Source organism: Gadus chalcogrammus, chromosome 19 (assembly GCF_026213295.1).
Source record: "Gadus chalcogrammus isolate NIFS_2021 chromosome 19, NIFS_Gcha_1.0, whole genome shotgun sequence".
NCBI classification, from domain to species: Eukaryota; Metazoa; Chordata; class Actinopteri; order Gadiformes; family Gadidae; genus Gadus; species Gadus chalcogrammus.
Window position 1 is genome coordinate 19339882 of NC_079430.1, and position 24930 is coordinate 19364811.

The following is a 24930-nucleotide window of genomic DNA, read 5'->3' on the forward strand; positions in this document are numbered from 1 at the left end:
TTAATCCAAGTGTGCGAGGCGTGCCTCAGACGAGATGGCAAGTAATTAAGCCCCCTGCAAAGCCCTTTGTGTGTGGTTGTGTGTGGTTGCGTGTGTGTGTGTGTGTGTGTGTGTCTGCGTAAGTTCGCTGCGCACACACATATGCGACACGCTCTAATATAGACGATGGCCGCACATAGGCGGCTCACCCTGGAGACAACACGCTAGACCAGTGGTTCCCAAACTGTGTGCCGCGGCACACTGGTGTGCCGTGAGGCAAGTCCAAGTGTGCCGTGGGATTTTGTGACAAGCCTACTGCAATATAGTATACAACTATACAAAAATAATTATTTTAATTTACTATATACTACTTTGAATGCACTCAATCCATAATACAGAGGCAAACTCTTTATCTAAAAACTATTTATAAAATCCTCAAAGAGGATCCCACATTTCGCTGTTCGCGCAGTTGCGCAGGTGGGAATTTAATTTAGACTGTGACACATCAAAGCCAATGAGCGCGCTATATATGCCGAACACCTTCAGACCTTAAAAGAGAGGTTTGAGCGCTATTTTCCACGTGTGGCGGACATAGAGGACAATGACTGGATCCGAGACCCATTCAACCAGGAGTCCGAGTCCTCAAACGAGAAGCTCACTATGAAGGAGAGAGACGAGAGCGCAGAGCTCCGTGCGGACCGCACGCTGAAACTGAAATTTAGTGAGCTCACACTCGATCAGTTTTGGTTGGTTTGTGCATCAGAATATCCAACCATCTCCCACCACGCTATCGACCAACTTCTTCATTTCCCCACCACCTACCGGTGTGAGTTGGCGTTCTCCACTCTTGTTTACATGAAGAACAAGACCAGGTCACGGCTCTCTGTTGAGCAGGACTTGCGAGTGGCCCTCTCCTCCGTGCCACCAAGGATTAAAAAAATCTGTGCGCCCCGACAGGCACATGTGTCCCACTGATTTGTTAGTAGGCAGAATATTTACAAAAAAAGCCTGATTCTAAATGTTAGTTATAATTTGTGGGTCAGATTCAGGACCATGCAGCTTTCTCATGGATAGTTCTCTGCTGAATTTCTGTTTCCTTTGCCTCACCTGTCTGGTTGAAATGGGTGTGTTTGATTAAGCCCAATTTGATAAAGTTTGATAAAGTTTTATAATGATAAGTATTTTGTTGATAAATATTTCATGAGTAGAATAGTTGTCTTTGTCACATCTTATTTGGCATTAGTAAATAATTATAAACTTAACAGATAAACAGATGATATTAGTGATAACACGTGTTATAAGGCTATTTTGCACAATAGGTGTGCCTTGAAATTTTTATTTGTCCTTTGGTGTGCCTTGGGCACAAAAAGTTTGGGAACCACTGCGCTAGACAACACAGATTCATTTTAAATTCATTAAGGATCAGACATGGGCTGCTCCGCCCGACCCATCACCGCCGCACGCTAGTGGGGGAATGGATGCCGCCGCCCTACAGGCCAACAGAAGGACCCCCAACACGCCAAGGGAGGGGGCTCCTGGGGCAGAGACAGGCTCTGGGGGGTATTAGGGGTTCTACTGGGGCAGAGACAGGCTCTGGGGGGGTATTAGGGGTTCTACTGGGGCAGAGAGAGGCTCTGGGGGGTATTAGGGGCAGAGTGAGGCTCTGGGGGTATTAGGGGTTATAGTGGGGCAGAGAGAGGCTCTGGGGGGGGGGGTATTAGGGGTTCCACTGGGGCAGAGAGAGGCTCTGGGGGGGGGGGGTATTAGGGGTTCTACTGGGGCAGAGAGAGGCTCTGGGGGGGTATTAGGGGTTCTACTGGGGCAGAGGGAGGCTCTGGGGGGGGTATTAGGGGCAGAGAGAGGCTCTGGGGGGGGCATTAGGGGTTCTACTGGGGCAGAGAGAGGCTCTGGGGGGGGGTATTAGGGGTTCTACTGGGGCAGAGAGAGGCTCTGGGGGGGGTATTAGGGGCAGAGAGTGGCTCTGGGGGGGGGCATTAGGGGTTCTACTGGGGCAGAGAGAGGCTCTTGGGGGGTATTAGGGGTTTTACTGGGGCAGAGAGAGTCTCTGAGGGGTATTAAGGGCAGAGAGAGGGTCTGGGGGGGTATTAGGGGCAGAGAGAGGCTCTGGGGGGGGGTATTAGGGGTTCTACTGGGGCAGAGAGAGGCTCTGGGGGGGGGTATCAGGGGTTCTACTTGGGAAGAGACAGGCTCTGGGGGGGTATTAGGGGTTCTACTGGGGCAGAGAGAGGCTCTGGGGGGGTATTAGGGGTCCTACTGAGGTAGAGAGGCTCTGGGGGGGGTATTAGGGGTTATACTTGGGCAGAGAGAGGCTCTGGGGGGGGGGGTATTAGGGGTTCTACTGGGGCAGAGAGAGGCTCTGGGGGGGGGGGTATTAGGGGTTCTACTGGGGCAGAGAGAGACTCTGGGGGGCTATTAGGGGCAGAGAGAGGCATTGGGGGTATTAGGGGCAGAGAGAGGCTCTGGGGGGGCATCAGTGGTTGTACTGGGGCAGAGAGGCTCTGGGGGGTATTAGGGGTTCTACTGGGGCAGAGAGGCTCTGGGGGGGTATCAGGGGTTGTACTGGGGCAGAGAGGCTCTGGGGGGGTATCAGGGGCAGAGAGAGGCTCTGGGGGGGTATTAGGGGCAGAGAGAGGCTCTGGGGGGGTATCAGTGGTTGTACTGGGGCAGAGAGGCTCTGGGGGGGTATTAGTGGCAGAGAGAGGCTCTGGGGGGGTATCAGGGGCAGAGAGAGGCTCTGGGGGGGTAACAGGGGTTGTACTGGGGCTGAGAGGCTAGCCTCTCGGTGATCCCTGATCAACGAGGGCGGCCCGAGAGAGACGTGTTGTCAGCACAATGTCTGCCCAGTGGCCCCGGTGCCAACAGAGGCTTTGAGGAGCAGGTGGGCGGCTGGGAACAACGCCTTTGTACTGGTTAAAGGCCAGCAGAATGGAACAAGGTAAAGCACGTTGGTGTATCAGAGGCAGAGGTTTGGTAGTTTGGAGGTTTGGTTTAAAATCCGCCCCGCGAGGCTCAGGTAAGATAGTAGTGAGGCAACCGAGGGAAACGTCTAGATGGGTGCTTCCTAGCCAGGGATATAAAGTGCTCATTTAATGACAGAAGTGAAGACGGAGTCGGTGGAAATTGGATGCGGATCGAATTACACAACGCTTACACTCCCCTTACCTGATGCTTTGGCTGTGTGGGGTTAGCCCCTAAAAGGATAGGAAGCGAGACTGATCAAGACACCAGCAAAGGGCTGGCACGACCTCAGAGCACACAGTAATCTGTCGGCCAGAAGAGGACTCAGTCTTCTGTTTCCCTGCTGTTTTCTTTACTCTCTTCGGCTTCACTTTTCATTTGAAGTGAGAGAGTGAGTTCTCAGCCCTGACGTCTAAACGAATATTTTTCTAATTTCTTCCTTCAGAAACCCTTTAATAGCCTCAACCCTGGCGCCCGGAAGAAAACAATGACTTTCAACCCCCTCCCCTCCTCTCCATCCCCCACACCCCCACCCCCACCCCCAAACACACACACACCCTATTTCCCATCACTCGTCCCTTTCCTTTTTTCAGGATCATCTCCTCCTCCTCTTTGTAGTCGCCCAGGCCTCGGCCGTGCTCCAGTGTCCGCCGCCACGCATTGTGGCAGTCGAAATGAAAGCCCAGAGAAATCTCATCTTCTTATGAACGCTCCGGGGCATTCCCGACTCGTGGGTCTTAAAGAAGGAGAGAAAAAAGAGAAGGAGGGAACGGAGCGAAAACACCCTTTCTCAGTCATCTCCGTGTGGCACAAGCAGACAGCGGCGCCCGGTAACTAAGCTGTTATTTCCACACCGCCGGGGCTCTAAAGTTAATCAATGCTTGGTGCGCGCGTGTGATTGGGCGCGGCGGGGGCCTTTCTGCATACGCACACATCCCTGCGCTGCAGCTCCTCTCTTTTTTCTCTTTTCGTAATGAAGAGAAATGACTGGAAGCCGTTAAATGTCCTCCACTACCCGAGATACCGAAATGTGATCTTTGAATACTCACCATACCTCAAGCAAAACGCTTTCATGCTCAGTTAAGATTTAATACCTCGCGGCAACACATCCAGCTGTCAGTGTGCTTATCTTGAAATGAAAGTTATCTTGTGTTTAAAGTCTGGAAGAGTGAACTGGAAATCAGGCGTTCATTGTCAGAGGAAATGCTTTCCACGATTGCGTAAAGGTGCACAGGTGGGTTATCGACAGATTTTAAAGGAAACATTTGGGGGTCTCCATGCAACGTCGATTTGTTTCTTCATCTTCACCTTCATCTAGATAGTATCATCGAGGAGCAAGGAGTGCGTTTAGCGGGGAAAAAAGGAAGCAAAAATAAAGGTGGAACCTGCCGGTAAACATCGCCGTCACACTGCCCTGATTGAAACCTCAAGGTCTCACACAGGCCGACTACGGGGACAGAGACGCCGATGGAGGAAAGAGAGCGAGAGAAGGCAAAATACCAACGAGAGAGCGGGCAGAAGTGGTGAAAAGGAGCTGATGTTCCCCTGGGAAAAGCTGTATGGCCAGCCCGCTGTCAGAGTGTGCGCGCAAAGCAAAGAAAAAAATTATAGCGATATATATATTTATATAGATGTATAATATATAAACAAACAAATAAAGGTCTCAGGGGCCAGGCTGTATGGGCCCCATCTGCAAGAGTTTTTTTCAAGCCCTGAGCCAGCAGGGAGACCCAGCAGAGAGACCCAGCAGAGAGACCCAGCAGTGAGACCCAGAGACCCAGCAGAGAGACCCAGCAGTGAGACCCAGCAGAGAGAACCAGCAGTGAGACCCAGAGACCCAGCAGAGAGACCCAGCAGAGAGACCCAGCAGTGAGACCCAGAGACCCAGCAGAGAGACCCAGCAGTGAGACCCAGCAGAGAGACCCAGCAGAGAGACCCAGCAGTGAGACCCAGCAGAGAGAACCAGCAGTGAGACCCAGAGACCCAGCAGAGAGACCCAGCAGAGAGACCCAGCAGTGAGACCCAGAGACCCAGCAGGGAGACCCAGCAGAGACCCAGCAGAGAGAACCAGCAGAGAGACCCAGCAGTGAGACCCAGCAGTGAGACCCAGCAGTGAGACCCTGCACTGAGACCCAGAGACCCAGCAGTGAGACCCAGCAGTGAGACCCAGCAGAGAGACCCAGCAGAGACCCAGCAGAGAGAACCAGCAGAGAGACCCAGCAGTGAGACCCAGCAGTGAGACCCAGCAGTGAGACCCTGCACTGAGACCCAGAGACCCAGCAGTGAGACCCAGCAGTGAGACCCAGCAGTGAGACCCAGCAGAGAGACCCAGCAGTGAGACCCAGCAGTGAGACCCAGCAGTGAGACCCAGCAGTGAGACCCAGCAGTGAGACCGTGCAGTGAGACTCAGCAGTGAGACCCTGAGACCCAGCAGTGAGACCCAGCAGTGAGACCCAGCAGTGAGACCCAGCAGAGAGACCCAGCAGTGAGACCCTGCAGTGAGACCCAGCAGTGAGACCCAGAGACCCAGCAGTGAGACCCAGCAGTGAGACCCAGCAGTGAGACCCAGAGACCCAGCAGTGAGACCCTGCAGTGAGACCCAGAGACCCAGCAGTGAGACCCAGAGACCCATAGACCTGCAGCGGGCCAGGCTCTCCTCAGCCTCTTCAGCCCCCCCCCTCCCCCACTCCTCTTTCCTAGTACTCAACATACGAGTGTTCCTAAATCTCTCCAATACTCAGCGGACGGCCGGCTGGCGTGGCTGTGAAGCGGGTTCATCCCACCGGACCACAACGCCAGCCTGAGCTCCGGCTCTCACCGCGCTGCAGAGTGCCGCCGCAGCTTTACCTCAGTCCCATGCGTTGCCAACAGCGCGTTCTATTCCTACCGTCAGATTGCCACCATTGGGAACGTTTTGACATGTATGCAAGTAACCCTTCAGGAAATAATTCCTTGAAAAGTAAAACTCATGATATCACATTGACACATGGGAAGAGTCATTTGGATACAATGTAGACAAACAAAACGTCAAGCTGTGATAAGTTGAGAAACCTCACACGCACAAGAACAATTTATAAAATATGACAGCCCAGAGCATTCTCAATCCCTGAAAAATACAAGAGTAGGGGAACTCAGGTGAACCTCATCCCTAGATCAATACTTTCCCTTCCGAGGTATCCATTTCATCGCCTCCCCCAAACCGCTCAGCACGCCTCCATTCTCCCACACTGCTCCCTGTGTCTCCTCCCACCAGCACGCCTCCATTCTCCCACACTGCTCCCTGTGTCTCCTCCCACCAGGACCTCTTCCCTCACCTCTTAGCCAACGTTACCAATTGCTGCACTTTTACAGTCTTTAGTTCAACAACAAGCCGGCCTTTATTCCACCTCTCCCGCTCCCTGTGAGAACCCCTTTATTCCACCTCTCCCGCTCCCTATGAGAACCCCTTTATTTCCTCTCTCTCTCTCCGTGTTCAGCCCTGGCCTGACCCTGAACGCCGCCCGGCTCCTCACCTTGCAGCTCTCCGCTCTTGCTGTACAGCTCTCTCCGCTGCTCTCTCAGGTAGGCGCTCATGCTGATGGCGTGAGAGGACGATTCAAACCTGCGGGACAGACAACACACGGTGAAGGAGGAGAGCCACCTCTGGAGCCGGCGCTGGTAGGAGCTAAACCCCTGGACAGCGCCTCAGTCATCCAGTGTTACTAGGACAAGGTTCACAGCTGGTGCTAACTCACAAAGGGTGGTTAAGGGTCAAATCAAGGTTCAATCAAAGGCCTTGGAGGTTTAAAGTTAAAGAGTCTGTTTACAGGTGCAGAGGAAACTGCAGTGAGATTAGCCTGTGCTTCACTTGAGATGGGGACTGCTGTAGCAGTGAGTATCCCAAGTTACCAGACATATGAACCCGCTCCGTTAGTATAATCTACCCTAGATTTAAATCCTCATTAGCCATAGATCAGTCACCAAGGCGGAGTGGGAGAGTGGTTCTAGTAGAGTGTTTCCTAACCCTAACCCTAACCCTCATCAGCCATGGATCAGTCACCAAGGCCGAGTGGGAGAGTGGTTCTAGTAGAGTGTTTCCTAACCCTAACCCTCATTAGCCATAGATCAGTCACCAAGGCCGAGTGGGAGAGTGGTTCTTACTTGAAGAGGGACTGCTTGGCTCGCTGGGGTCTCTTCTTGGCAAAGAAGGCAGCGAACTCACTGCCGGTGCTGGCGTAGGACAGCTGGCTGGATGGCTCTGTGGCACTGCGGCTGTTCTTCACGTCCAGGTAGTCCATGAGCAGGACCTGGAGAACACCACAGCCAGTCAGGAGTCAGGCACTGGGCCAACTGGAGCACCGTGTCAGCAGCAGATCCATGGCGCTCTACTTGTGCATACAAATCACGTCGCTGCTGGGATTACCATACCTCAAGGTAACAGAAGAAGCCCCAGCTAATAGATGAGGGAGAGCAGAATACATTTAAGGAAAGAATAGAAAACTAGAATATGCAAAAGCCTCAATCGTCAATAGGACTGGCACGAACACCGAGTAGCCAACTCTAGACAAGATAGAAGAGACGAGACCATGTAATCATTATATTGTGAAGCGTTAAAGTAATATTTCAAATCGTGTCCATGTCCTAACCTTCTCAGCGCTCACTTATTGAATGACAACGCATTCACTTGAGAATGTAATACTGTTTACACTTTTCAAACTGTCAAACTATTGTTTTTCTCTGTCCTCGAGAAAAGAGGTTGTATTCAGATACAGAAGGCAAAAAAATCACACCATAATGCACGACACTTTGCTGCAACAGGAAGTGCAAAAAACTTCCTAAATGGGAGAAATCCAAACGTCAGCCAAGACGGAGCCAAAAACATTGACAGGACTGGATGAATTTGACGACGGCCATTAAAGTCCCATCTTCCATTTCCCCGATCTGTCTCCTTGATCCATGGTGTAACACATCAGCGTGGCATCACGGCTCATAAAACTCTTATCAACTTCTAACAATAGCGCCATCCCATACATTCCCGTCCTGGCATTGGACTAGGCCTACTCCATCATTCTATCTCTGGACGGTTCTTACCGGCACTCACATGTACGCTCATTTTTCAAACGCTCTCATCCTTCAGCTCGTTCCTCTTCCGTCCTCAAACCCCATCCCCCCCCAATCTACTCCATCTCTCCTCTTTCTTATCCAACTCCAAACCTCGTCTGAACACGCATGTTCCTGAAATAGCCGTGCGTTTCTAATAGCTCCATCATTTAGCAGGCCCATTTAGCCCGCGTTCGTTCTGACGTAGCGGTGGCGGCTAGGCCGGCCCAAAGTGGAACAGAAGTAATGGCCGACCAGATGGAAATCCATCCCACGTGTAATGATGTAATTAACGCCCCGAGAAAGACCCCTCTCTCCTCCAACCACCCCAGTCAGGCAGAGAACGGGAAAGCCTCCACGAGCCAGCAGCGGGGCCAATGTGGCACCCAGGTATGCATACAGCTCCCCAATCTGGGGACCGGAGGCCCTACTATGTTAATGCTGAGCATCTGAGGGGATAATGGTTAATGCTAAATGGACTATCGATATAGAGCTTTCCTAACTAGTGGAGACTCAAAGCGCCTAACAATCACCCATTCATGCACACATTCACTCACAGCGACAGCCAGCTCGTTTGGAGCAGTTAAGGTAAGGGGTCTCAGCGAGGAGGAGCCGGGGAACGAACTAGCAACCTTCCGGTTACCAGCCAACCCGCTAATGCACAGAGCCTTGGCTGTTGCATATGATCATTCCAGCTAATGAAGCTTCATTTCAATTCTCCAAAACAACGTACTGAAAGTCTTGCTGCAGCACCAACACATACACATCTAACAGACCCGCTCGCTCTTGCCTCCCTTTGGAGACACTTTGGTGTCTGCTCCTTGCTAATCCCATCTGCGCATTAATTACTAATGACGAGCTGATGGACCAGGGCCTACGGCCAGCTAGCGAGGGCAAATGAGGACTGCAATGAACGTCATTGAAACTGGTGTAATGCAAGCATTGGATTTGCTGAGACCGGTTAGAATATACGATTTATTCTGTTGACGTATCAGTTCACCTGGACCTTAATGTCTTACCTTGCATTCCTCCGTAATGACACGCGACATTTAACTGAAGCAGACAGACCACCAAGAGCAGCTTACACCAGAAAAGGATCTCAATTATATCGTTGGAAACAAAACCAAGTTGTCCTGGAAACAGGTAATCCTCGTTCCCGGGTTACCTTTTGATGCGGCTCCTCTGGATAACAAATTTGGGAGTTGCATTTATGTGAAAAAATTGAATCCAATAAATGAAGCCCATGCAAACTAATTACAAAGAAATTCTGTGGCTTTGCAAACTTCACACAAAGTTTAGCAAGAAGACAAATTAATATGTTGGCGATGCTTGGTAACAGTAAGTGAGTTAGACTCTTCTATCTTATTATAATAGTGCTGCATGTACCCATCTCTCATCCCACCCACACAATCTAATCAAAATCACTTGCTGGCAACAGTTTATGTGCGTACCCATATGAGCACATCTGAACATCCACACGTTCATGTGGTTCTATGCACGCGTACACGCACACACACACACACACACGTTCATGTGGTTCTATGCACGCGCGCGCGCACACACACACACACACACACACACACACACACACACACACACACACACACACACACACACACACACACACACACACACACACACACACACACACACACACACGTTAATGTGCCTAGATACAATGTGCAGGACCACTCACTTCCTGCCTGCCCCTTTCCTGTCAAGTCGAACTAACACAATCTTATTAAATTCCCATTTAATCCAGCCACAGCCCATCACTTCCTGCAGCGGGTGCTTCTCCCTGCTCCCATTACCTCTTATTACTGCCACCTTGAGGAGGGGGGGCTCATTAGTGTCCCAGGGAGGGGCGGGGCCTCGTCTTTAGAGAACTGACACCAGGACGGTCGCCTTCAGCGCTGGACGAGACATGGGAGCCAATGGGAGGGAGGGGGGGGCGGGGTAGGGAGAGAGGGAGAGTGAGCGTGAGAGTGAGAGAGAGAGAGAGAGAGAGGGCAAAAAGACTCACAAACTAGGAACAAAGAGACCCCAAGGGCCTGTAGAAAAAGAAAAGAGAAACAGAGAGAGAATGTGAAAGGGAGACAGTAAGAGAGACAGTACGAGATAGAGAGAGAGAGTAAGTGAGCCAGAGGTCTCTCTGTCACAGACAGCTTAGGGATGATGAGCAGCGGCATTATCACAGCTGCCAAAACAAAGAGCTGTCCGTCTCAGCTCCCTGAGCCAGGCAGCGGTAGCCGCAGCAGAGCCACCGATCAGCTCCCTGAGCCAGGCAGCGGTAGCCGCAGCAGAGCCACCGATCAGCTCCCTGAGCCAGGCAGCGGTAGCCGCAGCAGAGCCACCGATCAGCTCCCTGAGCCAGGCAGCGGTAGCCGCAGCAGAGCCACCGATCAGCTCCCTGAGCCAGGCAGCGGTAGCCGCAGCAGAGCCACCGATCAGCTCCCTGAGCCAGGCAGCGGTAGCCGCAGCAGAGCACCGATCAGCTCCCTGAGCCAGGCAGCGGTAGCCGCAGCAGAGCCACCGATCAGCTCCCTGAGCCAGGCAGCGGTAGCCGCAGCAGAGCACCGATCAGCTCCCTGAGCCAGGCAGCGGTAGCCGCAGCAGAGCCACCGATCAGCTCCCTGAGCCAGGCAGCGGTAGCCGCAGCAGAGCCACCCATCAGCCAAGCGCAGCCGCACTGGGAGACCATGTGACACAAACAAACACATCAGCTCCGCCACCCCCTCCCCAGGCCAGCACTGGGAGGAAATAACATGAGATAACATTTTGGATTGGTCGGTGGAAATCACTAAAGGGTTCCACATTCGGATGGACGTCCACGACATCGCCATTCACGGTAAAGGGTCGGAGAACATCGTTTGATCGGTGTGCATCTGCAGCGCACATGCACACCGATCAAATGAGGCACAGTAACACAACCACAGACACACACAAGCACACACAACCACAGACACACACAGGACCTAAATCCTAATTGAAATTTCAATTCAATCTATTGATATGACTGCAGCAACTTCATCATCGTAGTGGGAGCATTATCTGTTCAAAAGCTAAAAAGCCTATTTTGGAAATTAATTAAAAGGTCTGCATTTCTTTATCACTCTGCACCGTGTCCTCTACATTGTTTTTTGCGTTATTAAATTAATAAATGCCTTCATCTGACGTTCCATTGTTGTTCCCTAGACCCTTTCAGCAGCCCCCGCCTCCACACCTCAATTTATTGTGACTTTATTGCCCTTTGTGTATGTTTGCGTTGTCTTTGTTATTATTAACTTATTATGGGATGAATTTCATCGGTAATCGCTCCGACAACTAGCGCGAGGCCCTTTGAGCTGCACTTTCTGGTGCGAAATGTTTTGGACAAAATAAATGTGCAATAACAAAAGTATGAAAGGTACAATCCAATACAAATATTATTATCATCGTGATTATAGTTATTATTTGTCAGAGAGACCAGGTTTGAGTTAAAAACCTGTTTGAATTATTGCTGCAATGACACAGAAATGAGCCTTCAGGAGCGGCCTGGGCAGGCGGGGAAAGACTGTGTGGAGCCGACGTGAGGAGCATCTGTGTAAAACAGGGAGTGTGAGGAGATGTGAGGAAGCAGACATCACACCAGGTAAGCAGACCCAGCCAAAAAAGCACATACCTAGTCTTGCGTGTGTGCGTATGTGTGCACCTGTGTGTGTGTGTGTGTGTGTGTGTGTGTCTGTGTGTGTGTGCGTGCGTGCATGCAAGAGTATGTATGTGTGTGCGCCTGCATGAGGGACAGGTGTGTGCGCGTTCATTATTTCTGCCTCTATTGAGCGTAATTATATAAACTAGCCAAGCCCCCAACCACACCAGCCTTGAGAGACTTGGGAAGCGTCCCAAATTCAGTCTGAGCCCACTGAGCTGTGTGGACATATGATATTTACCAAGGGACTCAGGGGCGGGGGGGAGAATGATTCCCAGAAGTGTGGCTTTGTAATTCAATATTGGCCCTCTGTGTCTGGCGGCACTGGCGAGCCCTGGGCGGCCGAACGGCGGCTGGGCGCGGCCGGGCGGCGGAGCGCAGTGGTAGCATCTGTCTGATGAGCGGCGTGCGTCCCTGCACTCTCTCCATTAGCACCCTGACCAGCCTGATTAGCATAACAAATCAGCGGGATCGGCCAGAGAAACATCAGGTTAAGGCTTCCAGGTACGCATGTGTGCTCCGAGAGGTCAATTAGACGGCAATAATAGGACAACGTACGTTTCTAATTTACCCCCCCCCCCCCCCCCCCGTCGGCCCTTTTTTTTCCCTCCTAATGATAAAAACAAGCGGGCGAACCAGCGTCTGGTCGATCGTTCATGCGGGGGTTGGAATAAACATCCTTATTGTTAATAGTTTTTTTGGTATTTTTTTTCTCTGAAGCACTTTGAGATTCTTGAATATAAAGTGCATTATAAATACAATTTATTATTATTATTATTATTATTATTGAGTCCCCAGGAGCCACGGCGTGCCCGACGCCTCACCCTCATCCCTGTTCCCGCCGCAGTGACCTCGCCTGGGTGGTGTAACGCTGGAGCAGCACACGGGACTCATTTACACCGGGGTAGGTGGAGGCGCTCTGGACAACACTAACATATGTGTGGCCATTATTACTGCTTATTATTGAAAATAGGTCGGATTGATCCATGCATACAAGGATGCAGTCAATGCATACTTTGGATGCACACACGCATATGTGGATAAATAAGCATTAGCTACCCCATATAACGTCAAATATACAATGCATGAGATGTTTACAATCAAATCCGGGGGATTCAAAAGAAAAATCTGCATGTCAAAAACCCCAGGGTCTTATTTCCCACCCCTGTGTACCACTCCCCACGCGAAGCGGCTGGTCTATAGACACAAACTCCACGGGAGAACGTGGTGAATGGAAGCCAGATCGAGTAATGACGGCTCTCCGACATTTAATTCCACTTAATATCAAACGTTAATTATAGACACACGCTATAATAAACCTCCTAACCAGCAGTATAATTCGTACTTTGTACCGAGCCATAACTATTCCAAAAGCACTCAACTTTCCATTTGAAAAAATATATAGCCTCAGCCCACTCCCATCTTATATCAAAGACTGCTCAATGTTTCATCAGCGCTGTCCCTCCAGCCCCTCCAGGCCGGAGCAGAGAGCAGGGACGTATGGGCTGGGACTGATGAAAGAACCATCCTCCGTTGTTCCAGTACAAGATTAGATCAAATAACGCTAAAGAATTGCCTTGCAGAGCGCATATATATTTGGAATAATATATACTAGTGTGCATACATCACCAAGCATGATATCAGGTGTTAAATCGTTCTTGTGTGCTGAAATCGCTCCAGTGAACAGGACCTTCCTCTCTGCAGTCAGTGCAGCAGCAACATGTTGCCATTCACTGCCTTTTGTTTGTTTTCTGACCTCCTTGCTGTGGCCATCAGACCATGTGTGCTTCCTGACCTCCACCTCACCCACAAGCACCTCCATGTCTGTCAGAAGAACTCTTCGTCTTCCTTTTGGACTGTTGCCATGATTTAGCGTAATGTCCCATTGATCAGAAGGCTTATTTATATGCATCATCATTCATGCGGTGCCTTTACCACTTATGGTTGAGGTGTTTATTTGGGTGTGTAGAAGGCAGTAGAAAGGAAATTTGCACACGCACATTATTTTAAATTCACACTTTTGCCTTTTGTGCACATGTACGCTTGTAGTATGGATCTTTTGCCCCTTTTTATGTACGAGTCCCCCGGGGAAATTGGGTCCCAAACACTGAGACACATTCACAGCAGGAGTCAGGGAGATGTTACGCTATGATATGCTATGTTGCACCACACGACTACGCCGACTTGCAAATGCGACAGCAGTCATGAGCACAGAACGAAACGTTGACACGTTGATTAAAGTGCTGACGCCATGAGAGAACAAGGCCATGGTCTGATTAAAAGACAGAGCAAGCCATCACTTTCGTCACGCGTCTCTTCCTGGCAGCTTCCCTGGTCCCACTCTCCTGGTCCTCCTCCCCTGGTCCCACTCCCCTGGTCCTCCTCCCCTGGTCCCCCTCCTCTGGTCCCACTCCCCTGGTCCCCCTCCCCTGGTCCTCCTCCCCTGGTCCCACTCCCCTGGTCCCACTCCCCTGGTCCTCCTCCTCTGGTCCTACTCCCCTGGTCCCCCTCCTCTGGTCCCACTCCCCTGGTCCTCCTCCTCTGGTCCTCCTCCCCTGGTCCTCCTCCCCTGGTCCTCCTCCCCTGGTCCTCCTCCCCTGGTCCTCCTCCCCTGGTCCTCCTCCCCTGGTCCCACTCCCATGGTCCTCCTCCCCTGGTCCCACTCCCATGGTCCTCCTCCCCTGGTCCCGCTCCCCTGGTCCTCCTCCCCTGGTCCCACTCCCCTGGCAGAGCAAGGTGAGGACATTACATGAAGGAACTCCCCTGTATTTATCCTGTATTTATCCTGTATTTATTCAGACATTTCAGACTCAAAAGTCTAGAGAATAACTCCCTTTTGGCAGGAGCCAATCCGCTGGTGAGGAGAGGATCCGTGTTGATCCCAGCAGCCCTACAGGCAGGAGCAGGGAGGTGACACCATGGGAGGGTTGTGTCCAGAGGGGACGGTGGGTGCGGTGCCGTCGCCGGCTGATGTCTGGAGCAAGTCATTAAAAGTTGGCCCCCCCGAGGACCCGGGTGGGCCAGTGGTCGCCACGGCGCCGAGACGTGGCGGCGTGTGCAAATGGCGAGCTAATTAACCGGCCTGCTCCCCTCAAACGAAACCCGCCGACGAGGTCAAGGGGGTTTGCCATGAGCTGATTGCGCGGCGACACTGAGATTGCGTACGGTGATCAATTAGTACACCCCCACGCCGCCTCACTCACACCCCGACATCATAAGACGTCAGGGTGGGGGGGGGGGCTGTACTATAGCGTCTACAATTAACAGACACGTCCGTCTGAGTCACATCTGGGGGAGCCGCTGTGCGTCCGTTTGTTAGGGGGGTGCTGAAACCATCATGATCCAGGATCAGGTTACGGGCCACGTGGGCAGCGGCAGCAGCTGCCGTATGCTTCCTGAAGTGAAAGGTGAGCGTATCAGAGCGCCATCTGTACCGAGGCTGGGCAGAGCACAGAGCGCCTTTGAAGCCCTGAGGCCTCGGTATCTGAAAGATTGAAAAAGAAATATCCTACATGTCTAAAACACTACCATAACTATAACGCCGTCTCTAATATCCCCCGAGAGCGCGAGGACAAAAGATCTTATGCTAATTCGTTTAAACTATGAATAATAAATGTTTTCTTTTTTGTTCAGTCGAAGAAGGAAAAAAAACACCCGCACTCGCAACTTCAAAGAGGATATCAGCTATAGTGGAAGTCCTACATCCCTCTCTATTAAAGCCAACACTACTGCAGACGGTGAGGTAGAAGTCCTACATCCCTCTCTATTAAAGCCAACACTACTGCGGACGGTGAGGTAGAAGTCCTACATCCCTCTCTATTAAACCCATACTACTGAGGACGATGAGGTAGAAGTCCTACATCCCTCTCTATTAAAGCCAACACTACTGCGGACGATGAGGTAGAAGTCCTACATCCCTCTCTATTAAACCCATACTACTGCGGACGGTGAGGTAGAAGTCCTACATCCCTCTCTATTAAAGCCAACACTACTGCGGACGATGAGGTAGAAGTCCTCCATCCCTCTCTATTAAACCCATACTACTGCGGACGGTGAGGTAGAAGTCCTACATCCCTCTGTATTAAAGCCAACACTACTGCGGACGGTGAGGTAGAAGTCCTACATCCCTCTGTATTAAAGCCAACACTACTGCGGACGGTGAGGTAGAAGTCCTACATCCCTCTCTATTAAAGCCAACACTACTGCGGACGGTGAGGTAGAAGTCCTCCATCCCTCTGTATTAAAGCCAACACTACTGCAGACGGTGAGGTAGAAGTCCTACATCCCTCTGTATTAAAGCCAACACTACTGCGGACGGTGAGGTAGAAGTCCTCCATCCCTCTGTATTAAAGCCAACACTACTGCGGACGGTGAGGTAGAAGTCCTCCATCCCTCTGTATTAAAGGTGAGGAGGAAGTCTGCGTGTCAAATCCATACTCCGGCATTGAATGAAGCACACAGAGACATAATGAAATACAACACACGCCCTGACAGCAATAAGACCACACTAAAAATCCATCATCAATTCTCCAAATGATTTTTCTGACCAAAGCCCACTCAAACAACTTGGGGGGTTGGGGAGGGGCTCTGTCCATTCCACCCCACCACCTCACCGCCCACCGGTGGACGAGCTGCCGGCTCCAGTGTCGGTCTGCTGATATGTCAAGTGGAAAGGTCTGCCTTGTTTCGCCACCTTTCACCGTAAGGCAAGGGGCAGGGGGGGGGACAACGTTAGCCGAGGTTTCTGAACAAGACACGGAAGTACGCTGCAACGAGCAGAAGGAATAAGACAAGGCGGAATAAAAGATGTCCAAAAAGATTGGCCGTGATAAAGCTTGGTCCGGTGCGACCTGGTTGAGGTGGAGTAACACCGAGAGTCCTCCCCCTTCTGATCCATCATGTTCACGCTGATCTCTGGGTTAAAGACTGTGAATCTATTATCACGCCTGAACGTAGAAACACGATAACAAGACTCTGGAGTCGATCACCCTTCCAGCCTCCACGCTTATCCTGCAACCCAGAAACTGACCAGGTCATGAGCACCCGCCTCTGAAGAACATTCAATCTATTCCCTCTATTATATTTATTTATTCAACCACGACGTCCACGTTTTGAAGAAAGCCTCACCGCTCCAGAGGACAGACGGGGGACCAGAGGACAGACGGGGGACCAGAGGACAGACGGGGGGACCAGAGGACAGACGGGGACCAGAGGACAGACGGGGGGACCAGAGGACAGACGGGGGACCAGAGGACAGACGGGGACCAGAGGACAGACGGGGGAACAGAGGACAGACGGGGGACCAGAGGACAGACGGGGGACCAGAGGACAGACGGGGGACCAGAGGACAGACGGGGGGACCAGAGGACAGACGGGGACCAGAGGACAGACGGGGGACCAGAGGACAGACGGGGGACCAGAGGACAGACGGGGACCAGAGGACAGACGGGGGGACCAGAGGACAGACGGGGGGACCAGAGGACAGACGGGGACCAGAGGACAGACGGGGGGACCAGAGGACAGACAGAGACAGAGACAGAGACAGAGACAGAGACAGAGGATGGAACAGATGTAACAGTGGAATAGAGCAAGAGAGAGAGGAAGAGGTGGGTGAGAAATGGGTGGGGGGGGACAGGGCGGTGGGGGGAAGATACAATCGAACCAGGAAATAATAACACGAGTGAGTGAATAAGAAAACCTCATTCCACATAATGAACATTCTAATCAAGAGATTACATTATCTCCAGTGCCGCGGCCGGCATGTTGAGCCCAGGGCGTCGGCGGCGGCGGCCGGGCCGAGGACGGCTTAACGTCTCTGATACGCCGGGGCCGAGATACCAGGCTACACCGCAGCATTCCCACATCCACCCCACATGCATGGAAGTACACACACACACACACACACACACACACACGCATACTAAAGTCTAGACCGTTTGGCTAGTGTGACCACGCCATCCGTATTCCAGCATGGAACCGCCCCTTGGCCACGGCACACTTGGGTGAGGTATGCCGTGGCCAAAGTACAGATTCTAATGAGATGACACTCGCACACGTGCGGATACGCAACGTGAGCTGGATGATGTAGTCCTTGCACGACCCTTCTTTCTTTATAGGTCCATGCCCTTCTTCCCCACAACAATCATTTTAAACAATGGCGGCAAGCGGTTTACGGGTGGGTTTACGTTGGTGCGATTGTGAAGTCGAGTGTTTACTTGAAATGTGGGCCGACGACAGCATTCACGTGGTTGTTCTCCATGGTTGTTATGGCGGTGAGGACGCTTGGTGATGACGTGTTTATCGTATTACAACGTGATAGCATATGTATGAAGGAGCAATCGTGCCCAGGCCACGGCCTTCGGGAGCAGCGTGACCACGGGCCAGCGGGGGGAGTGGGGAGGGGGGGAATCGTGCTGAATCTTCCTGCAGCACGGAACAGGCAAACGGCCCTAGTGTGGGTGGCCCTTCACTCCCAACTCTCCTAGTCTCTTTGTACTGGTGCCCTTAATTGACATGCTCTGAAATTACATTAGATTACATGTGTTTCTTTGTTAAATATTTAAATAGGTTAGTTATAGTTCAATTATGTATCTGAATATTGAAATATTTGTTTAAGATTGTATATTATTGTGTGTCTATGAGGAAAGTGTCTTTGAGGAGAGCGAAAAAGTGCTTTAAACATTTGACACGAATGGCAGGCGAACACATTGGTACCGCCCACATTAAGCAAGGCTCCCAATGATAGGCCGAGGGTCCATCTGTGGCAGGCTGCTCAACATTACCCTCCCCAACGGTTCTCCTCCTATCGGCGTCTCCAAGGCCCGGTTCTTTAACCATGAGGCAACACACGGAGCACCTTAGCAACAGTTGGCAAGGCAGCGGCAGAGCCTCATTTCATGTATTTTGCAATCAAGGAGGCCCACAGGTGTGTGTGTGGAGAGAGAGAGAGAGAGAGAGAGAGAGAGAGAGAGAGAGAGAGAGAGAGAGAGAGAGAGAGAGAGAGAGAGAGAGAGAGAGAGAGAGAGAGAGAGAGAGAGAGAGAGAGAGAGAGAGAGAGAGAGAGAGAGAGAGAGAGAGAGAGAGAGAGCGCGCCTTGGTCAAGGTCACGGTTGTTCCGTCGTGCTGCTCTCTAGTTTGTCCAGCGACGGCAAACCCATTAAATAAAAAAACAATACCTTGGACCACTCCATCACTGTGCTTTTCAGCCCAATTCCTCCTCTTTATTGCTCTGCAGAGTGGGGGAAATGAGGTACTAAATAACAGAACCCGAGGATAAATGAACAACCACATGAAAACCCATCCCTTCATTCGAGGCAGGCCATATACCAACACGAAAAAAGATTGTTGATCGTTAAGGAGTCTCTTCCACTCTCTGCTGCATTGCAATGTGGCTGTCATCCAAACTGGGGAACGGGTGTCTTCTAAGGATACTTTACAGATATTAGCTGCTAGTCTCAGCAGTGTTTTGTTGTTGACGACAGGCCGAAAGCGTTTTTTTACCCAGTGTTTATCTCCTTTTATCTTCAGATAGTTTTAATCTCACTTTCTGTCAACTTTCAGGCAGCTTAAGCCTCAATTTGTGCTAATCGAAAACTGTAGATAGGATGTTGATGAGAAGGAAAACAATATTCATCATGACAACAAGACAACAACAAGTGGTGAAGAACAAAGCAGCATCAAACATCTCCCCACACACACACACACACACACACACACACACACACACACACACACACACACACACACACACACACACACACACACACACACACACACACACACACACACACACACACACACACACACACGCCCTCAGGAGGCAGTGGTGCCATGGGGACGGGGGTGTCAGCGAAACAGCTGTCCGTCCCCTCAACCAATCAGACGAGAGCAAGGCGACCGTAAACAAACGGCAATTAACGAGACTCAAATTAAAGCGAGCAATCACGCTGCTCCCTCGCCGCGCTCCCCAGGACTCTCGGCTCGCTCGCTGACGAGCTGGCCGCCATCACTCATGTCGACGCTACAGTTCCTCCGCTCATTCGTTTACCGCCTGTTAATGTGGGCTAATCCAAGGAAATGAATCAACGTTTTCAAGAAAATAAGAACCGTTACATAACAGCAGCGTTGGCTTGCGATGGAGGTGTGAGGTGTGGAGTTGCCGTATAGAGGAAATTTGACAAAGCAGGAAAAGGAGGCAAGATGCAATTCTTAAAATGAGTGTGTGTGTGAATTTTTGTCAATCAATACATTGACTTTATTGAGCAGTATGTTCTAATATTAATTCAGGGTAATGAAAGGTTTTTGAATTAAATATTGTCTATTCACGGTCGTCTAACCTGACTGAATGTTACTTATTTAAATAACATGCAGTACATGACCTTAGTGTTTCTTCTAGGAGAGACTGGGAGCGGGTTGTCCAGATTGCAATTCCTCAAGCGCTGCATTGGTAATACTGGAGCGTCTGACCTGAAGCACAGTCTGGATCTTGGCCGAGACGTCTGCCTGCTCGTAGAGTTTGATGCCTTCCTTATGGGCACCGCTGGGGCTTTCCTTCACGATCTGCTGGAGCTGGGCCAGCACCACACTGTGTGCCTGGGCCACGGCCTTGAACTTGTCAAACAGCAGCTCCAGCAGTTCCAGCAGTAGCCTGCAGAGGGAGCCAGAGAAAAACAGAGTGAGAGAGACATAGAGAGAGAGACATAGAGAGAGAGACATAGAGAGAGAGACATAGAGAGAGAGAGAGAGAGAGAGAGAGAGAGAGAGAGAGAGAGAGAGAGAGAGAGAGAGAGAGAGAGAGAGAGAGAGAGAGAGAGAGAGAGAGAGAGAGAGAGAGAGAGAGAGAGAGAGAGAGAGAGAGACATGGAGAGAGAGAGACAGAGACAGAGACAGAGACAGAGACAGAGACAGAGACAGAGAGAGACAGAGAGAAAAAAAAAAGAGAGAATAAAACATGGTCAGCAAGAGATATCAGCAAAATGACATTGAGGAAAAAGTACCACAAACAACTCTTGCTGAAAGAAAACTCAAATAAATACTCAAATAAATACATTAATTATAATGTGATGTCGCAGGATGTTGGTTCAAATTTACCCCCCCAAAAAAAGACTAAACTCACAGTTCTATAACCTTCCAGTAAAACCTGGAACATATATTAACAATTTATCGTGTATTAGTCTCCGTGTGTCCAACAAGTGGTGCAAATAGTTTTTTTCATTCAGAAACAGAAATTGCAGACGAAAACCGAACTCGCCTTCCGGTCGATTGTGGAGCACTTCATTATGGTTTGACCAGTCGCACTCAACTCATCTATGAGGATGCTTAAATACGGAGCGGCTCTTAGCCATAGCGCACCGGTGCCAAGGTCATGAACCCCGATAAGGACCAAGCTTTCACAGTAGAGTGGGAGTACCGCCTGCGTTCAGTTGCGTCTGGCTCTAACATACCAGTGCTGGCAAGTGTGTACTTCATTACCTTGAAGGGCCTCAGGGCCAGGTAAGTGCACTCATAATCAAGTGTACAATAGCGTTTTTTCTTTAAAACATTGGCCATCTATTGGTATTCTCCAGTTCAATTTCGACATTTGCGGCAATATATTGGCATCGCGTCGGGGACCTTTGGGCGGTAATTACAGACTAATTAATAACAACGTCTGAGCTGCATCCAAAGTCACCCAACCGGCAACTGGGTTGACTGGGTTGACTGGGTTGACTGGGTTGATTCCAAACTATGGAAAAGTTAGGAACGCCGGCTTCTCGGCGTGGAACAGGGACTCTGGGACGTAGCAGAAGCAGCTGTGTCTCACAACAATGAACAGCATCTGGGAGCAGTCCTCGGGTCTGAACATCTGGGTCGGGTTTGTTTTCGGGGAGGTTGGGACACTTCTGACATGATTTACATCCAGAAAGGACAGGGACGACTCTCATGAAGTGTGCGGCAAGAATAATAACTGTGTGAAGGACGCCGCTTTGTTGTGCATGCATATTGAAGACCGTCCGTCTTCATCCAGCGCGCCCTGACTGCCTGTTCCCCCTCCAGGGAGAGACTACCAAGGGGTTCATCAGACGGCCTATCGGTGGCTAGCCATGGTCGGACGCTCAAAGACTCAAAGACAAGGGAATCTGTGATTCCCTTGACACAAAGGCTTGCTTGGTTATGGTCCGTTTGACAGTTTCATTCACCCAAAAGGTTAGGGCTTCTGGCCAACTGTGAGGCGGCTGTCGGACTCCTGTTCTCAACCAGCCTCACGTGGATCATGTTGGCTTCTTGTCGACCACGACAGCTTCATAACGCTGGCGTGTAAACCAATGGGGGACTTCACAGACCATATTTTCATCCACATTTCTTTCCAGTCTATGGTGCTCGCTGTCAGTGGATAAGATGTAATTGGTTACACCTTACCCCCCCCCCCCCCCCCCCCCTCCCCACACAGAGCTCCAAGACTCCATTTGTAACAGTGCACTTTAATTCACATATCCAATTTCAGCACCGACATGAAGCCAGACAAGCTACTTCTACACACTTGGTGGCCACAGTGTGCGGCTCACGTTTTAGAGGTCTCAACAAGGCTCTGCGCACTGCCGACATACGTCATCTGCAGAGGTTGGATTACTGCTCTGTGGAAAGACGGTTTTCAATGGTTGTAGCATAGTATGCAGTTTAGTTGTAGTCAAGATGATTAAAGAGCGGAATATGCAGACAATAGTATAGAGACGTTTTTTTCATGGTAAATATTATATATGGGACACTTAGTATCAAGGACCGTCAGGGAAGAGCTCAACCAGCGACCCTAAGCGCGTAGGCAACACACACCTTGTAGGGACATGGGTCGAGGCCGACAGGCGTCACAGCCCCCTCCCTTTGAAGGCCCGCTCAATAACGGCAAAAAGACAACATGCATAAAAAGAAAAAGTCAATCAAGTAATTCTAAGTTAATCTATTATTGTTGTCCTGTCAATAAGTCGATGGCATCGACAATCGAAACACTAAACTATGTCAAATCCAAAATACATGCATATTCTATGTATATAACATTGTATGAATTGGAATATGGACTAGGCATGCATAGTCATTGAAGTGATTTATGTCTGATCAATCCCTACGGATCATTCTAGATTCTCTCTAACCTACTGTCGATCTGAGACAATATTTAATTGAAAAGGTACATCTGAAGTAAACTACAACTGTTCTGGCCGTCCCCCACATATGAGTATTACTGCTGATGTGTGGTGCATCGACTGAGCTGAAGACATGGTGGTGTCAGGACATACCGGTCAGATCTCCAAATAAAGAGCCCATTTGGCAATGGGGATGTTTAATAGATTACAATGTTGCTCTATTATCATACTTTAATAAATAGCCATACAGTTTTATGGGACTGAGCCAATGTCAGATCTCAAAATATATTCATATTCCCACTTAGCTATGTCTCCATGTCTGCTGTCAGTCTGCCTATCAGTCGAAAGCGGGAGAGGTTCAGTATAATCCTTAAGCAAACATCAGAATGACCCTTCAATCATCATGAGAATAAACACTTAACCAAATGATGGCCCAATTAAAGGGTTGGGTATTAAAGAAATGGCAGGTTCAACATGTTTGGAGGCGGGCCAAAGGGTTCTTGGCAGGCCATTGGGCGCGGGGTGGAGGGAGGGTGGAGGCTCCACCTGGAGGCTCTGCTGGGCTGCCAGTCAGCACGCGGGCAGCAGCAGGATGGTATCATGTGGAGGACAAGGGCTTCACCGCTCTGAGTATGAGCCGGTGTGGACAGCGCTGCTGTGAGGGGCGGCGGGGGGCGCGGTGGGTTCACAGGGGGGGTACAACAGCTCACCCCCGCTGAAGCAGACGCTACTCTATAGCACAGGTAGCATTCACAACACAATGAGAGCTGTTCTGACTGAGATGACCTCAAACGACTACTACTACCAAATTTAGAGGATTTTGTTTTAATTGAATGTAGGAAATATGTAGATTGAATAGTAATTTACTTTACATTATTTGATTGTGATTTTTTTTACTATGAGTTGAGGCTTTTGATGCTTCAATGATGAACACCGATCCATTCATTGACCCACACGCACAAGCGCACGTTTTGGCACCTGTGCGCACGCACGCACACGCACACTCACACACACACACACACACACACTTCCTGCCAATCACCATGTATGATTGTGGTAGTGTGTGTTTTGTTGAATGCATTCAACATAATTCCAAGGCCTGATGTAGGGGATGAAAATGGCATTTGCTGCTTTATTTTGAATTGAATGTATTTGTTGCATTTTTCTTTTATGAAATCCATTCCACATAAAAGGTTTGGTTGATATTTTTGTTATCTTTTTTGTTGGTTCGTCTCCAATGTGGGGACCAGAATACTTATGTGAATAAAGTCAGATCAGGGCGCCTTGAGAACACAGGATTCGGAGCCATCTGCTTGGAAATTGATGGAAACGTCTGAGATTGACAGTTCTCACCTCACAAAGGATCACAGATCGCTCGACGCAGCGTAACACAGAACTTATTTTCTTCACAGAGGAATGGGCCTTCATAAATAAACTGAAGAGAGACTTCATCAGAACCAGAGGTTCCCAACTTTTGACCCAAACAGTTAAAATAAAAATAGATAGAAAATCCCGAGCGAGAGCGGTGGAAGGCCGTCACAACTGACGCACGGAGCACCACTACTGACAGGAATCATCTCCGTCAGCTCAAAGAATGAGAGAAACAATACTACATTTAACAAACATCAAATCCGTCTGTTCAAAGAATAAGATTCATAATACTAGAATTACCATCCATGATCTCAGTCAGTTCAAAGAATAAGAGTCCTAATACTAGATTTTCTTTACATTTTTTTATAGTATGGTCAAGGATGGGAAAAGCGATGCATAAATACGTTATCTATCCTTAGATAGTCAGGTGTCGCCTTTAGGTCTCAAGCCCCATATGTCCTCTGTGCATTACCTCTCCTACAAGGACCCAGTGGTGGCTAGCAACCACACAGAGTTTCCATAGCAACTAGCCTTGGCTTTCCATTGTTGTAAATTAAAGCAAATATATGCAGGGTAGGGCGCGCGCGCACACACACACACACACACACACACACACACACACACCAACACATTTTGACACAGCTACTTCCACCCGTGCACACGAGGTGAGCGTAAGAGTGAAAACAATCTGGGCTTGGCGGCAGGCTGGGAATGAGCTAC

General features: G+C 50.1%; 1 protein-coding gene across 1 annotated transcript in view; it reads right to left on the reverse strand.

The window, feature by feature from the left end:
• exoc4 (exocyst complex component 4) overlaps nucleotides 1–24930 on the reverse strand; it is an 82408-nt gene that overhangs the window by 36856 nt on the left and 20622 nt on the right. Inside the window, exons 8-10 of the mRNA XM_056578256.1 lie at nucleotides 20192–20372; nucleotides 7099–7244; nucleotides 6471–6559 (exon numbers count right to left, since the gene is read on the reverse strand). Of these exons, the coding sequence (XP_056434231.1) occupies nucleotides 6471–6559; nucleotides 7099–7244; nucleotides 20192–20372 (416 nt within the window). The remainder of the gene's footprint in view (nucleotides 1–6470; nucleotides 6560–7098; nucleotides 7245–20191; nucleotides 20373–24930) is intronic.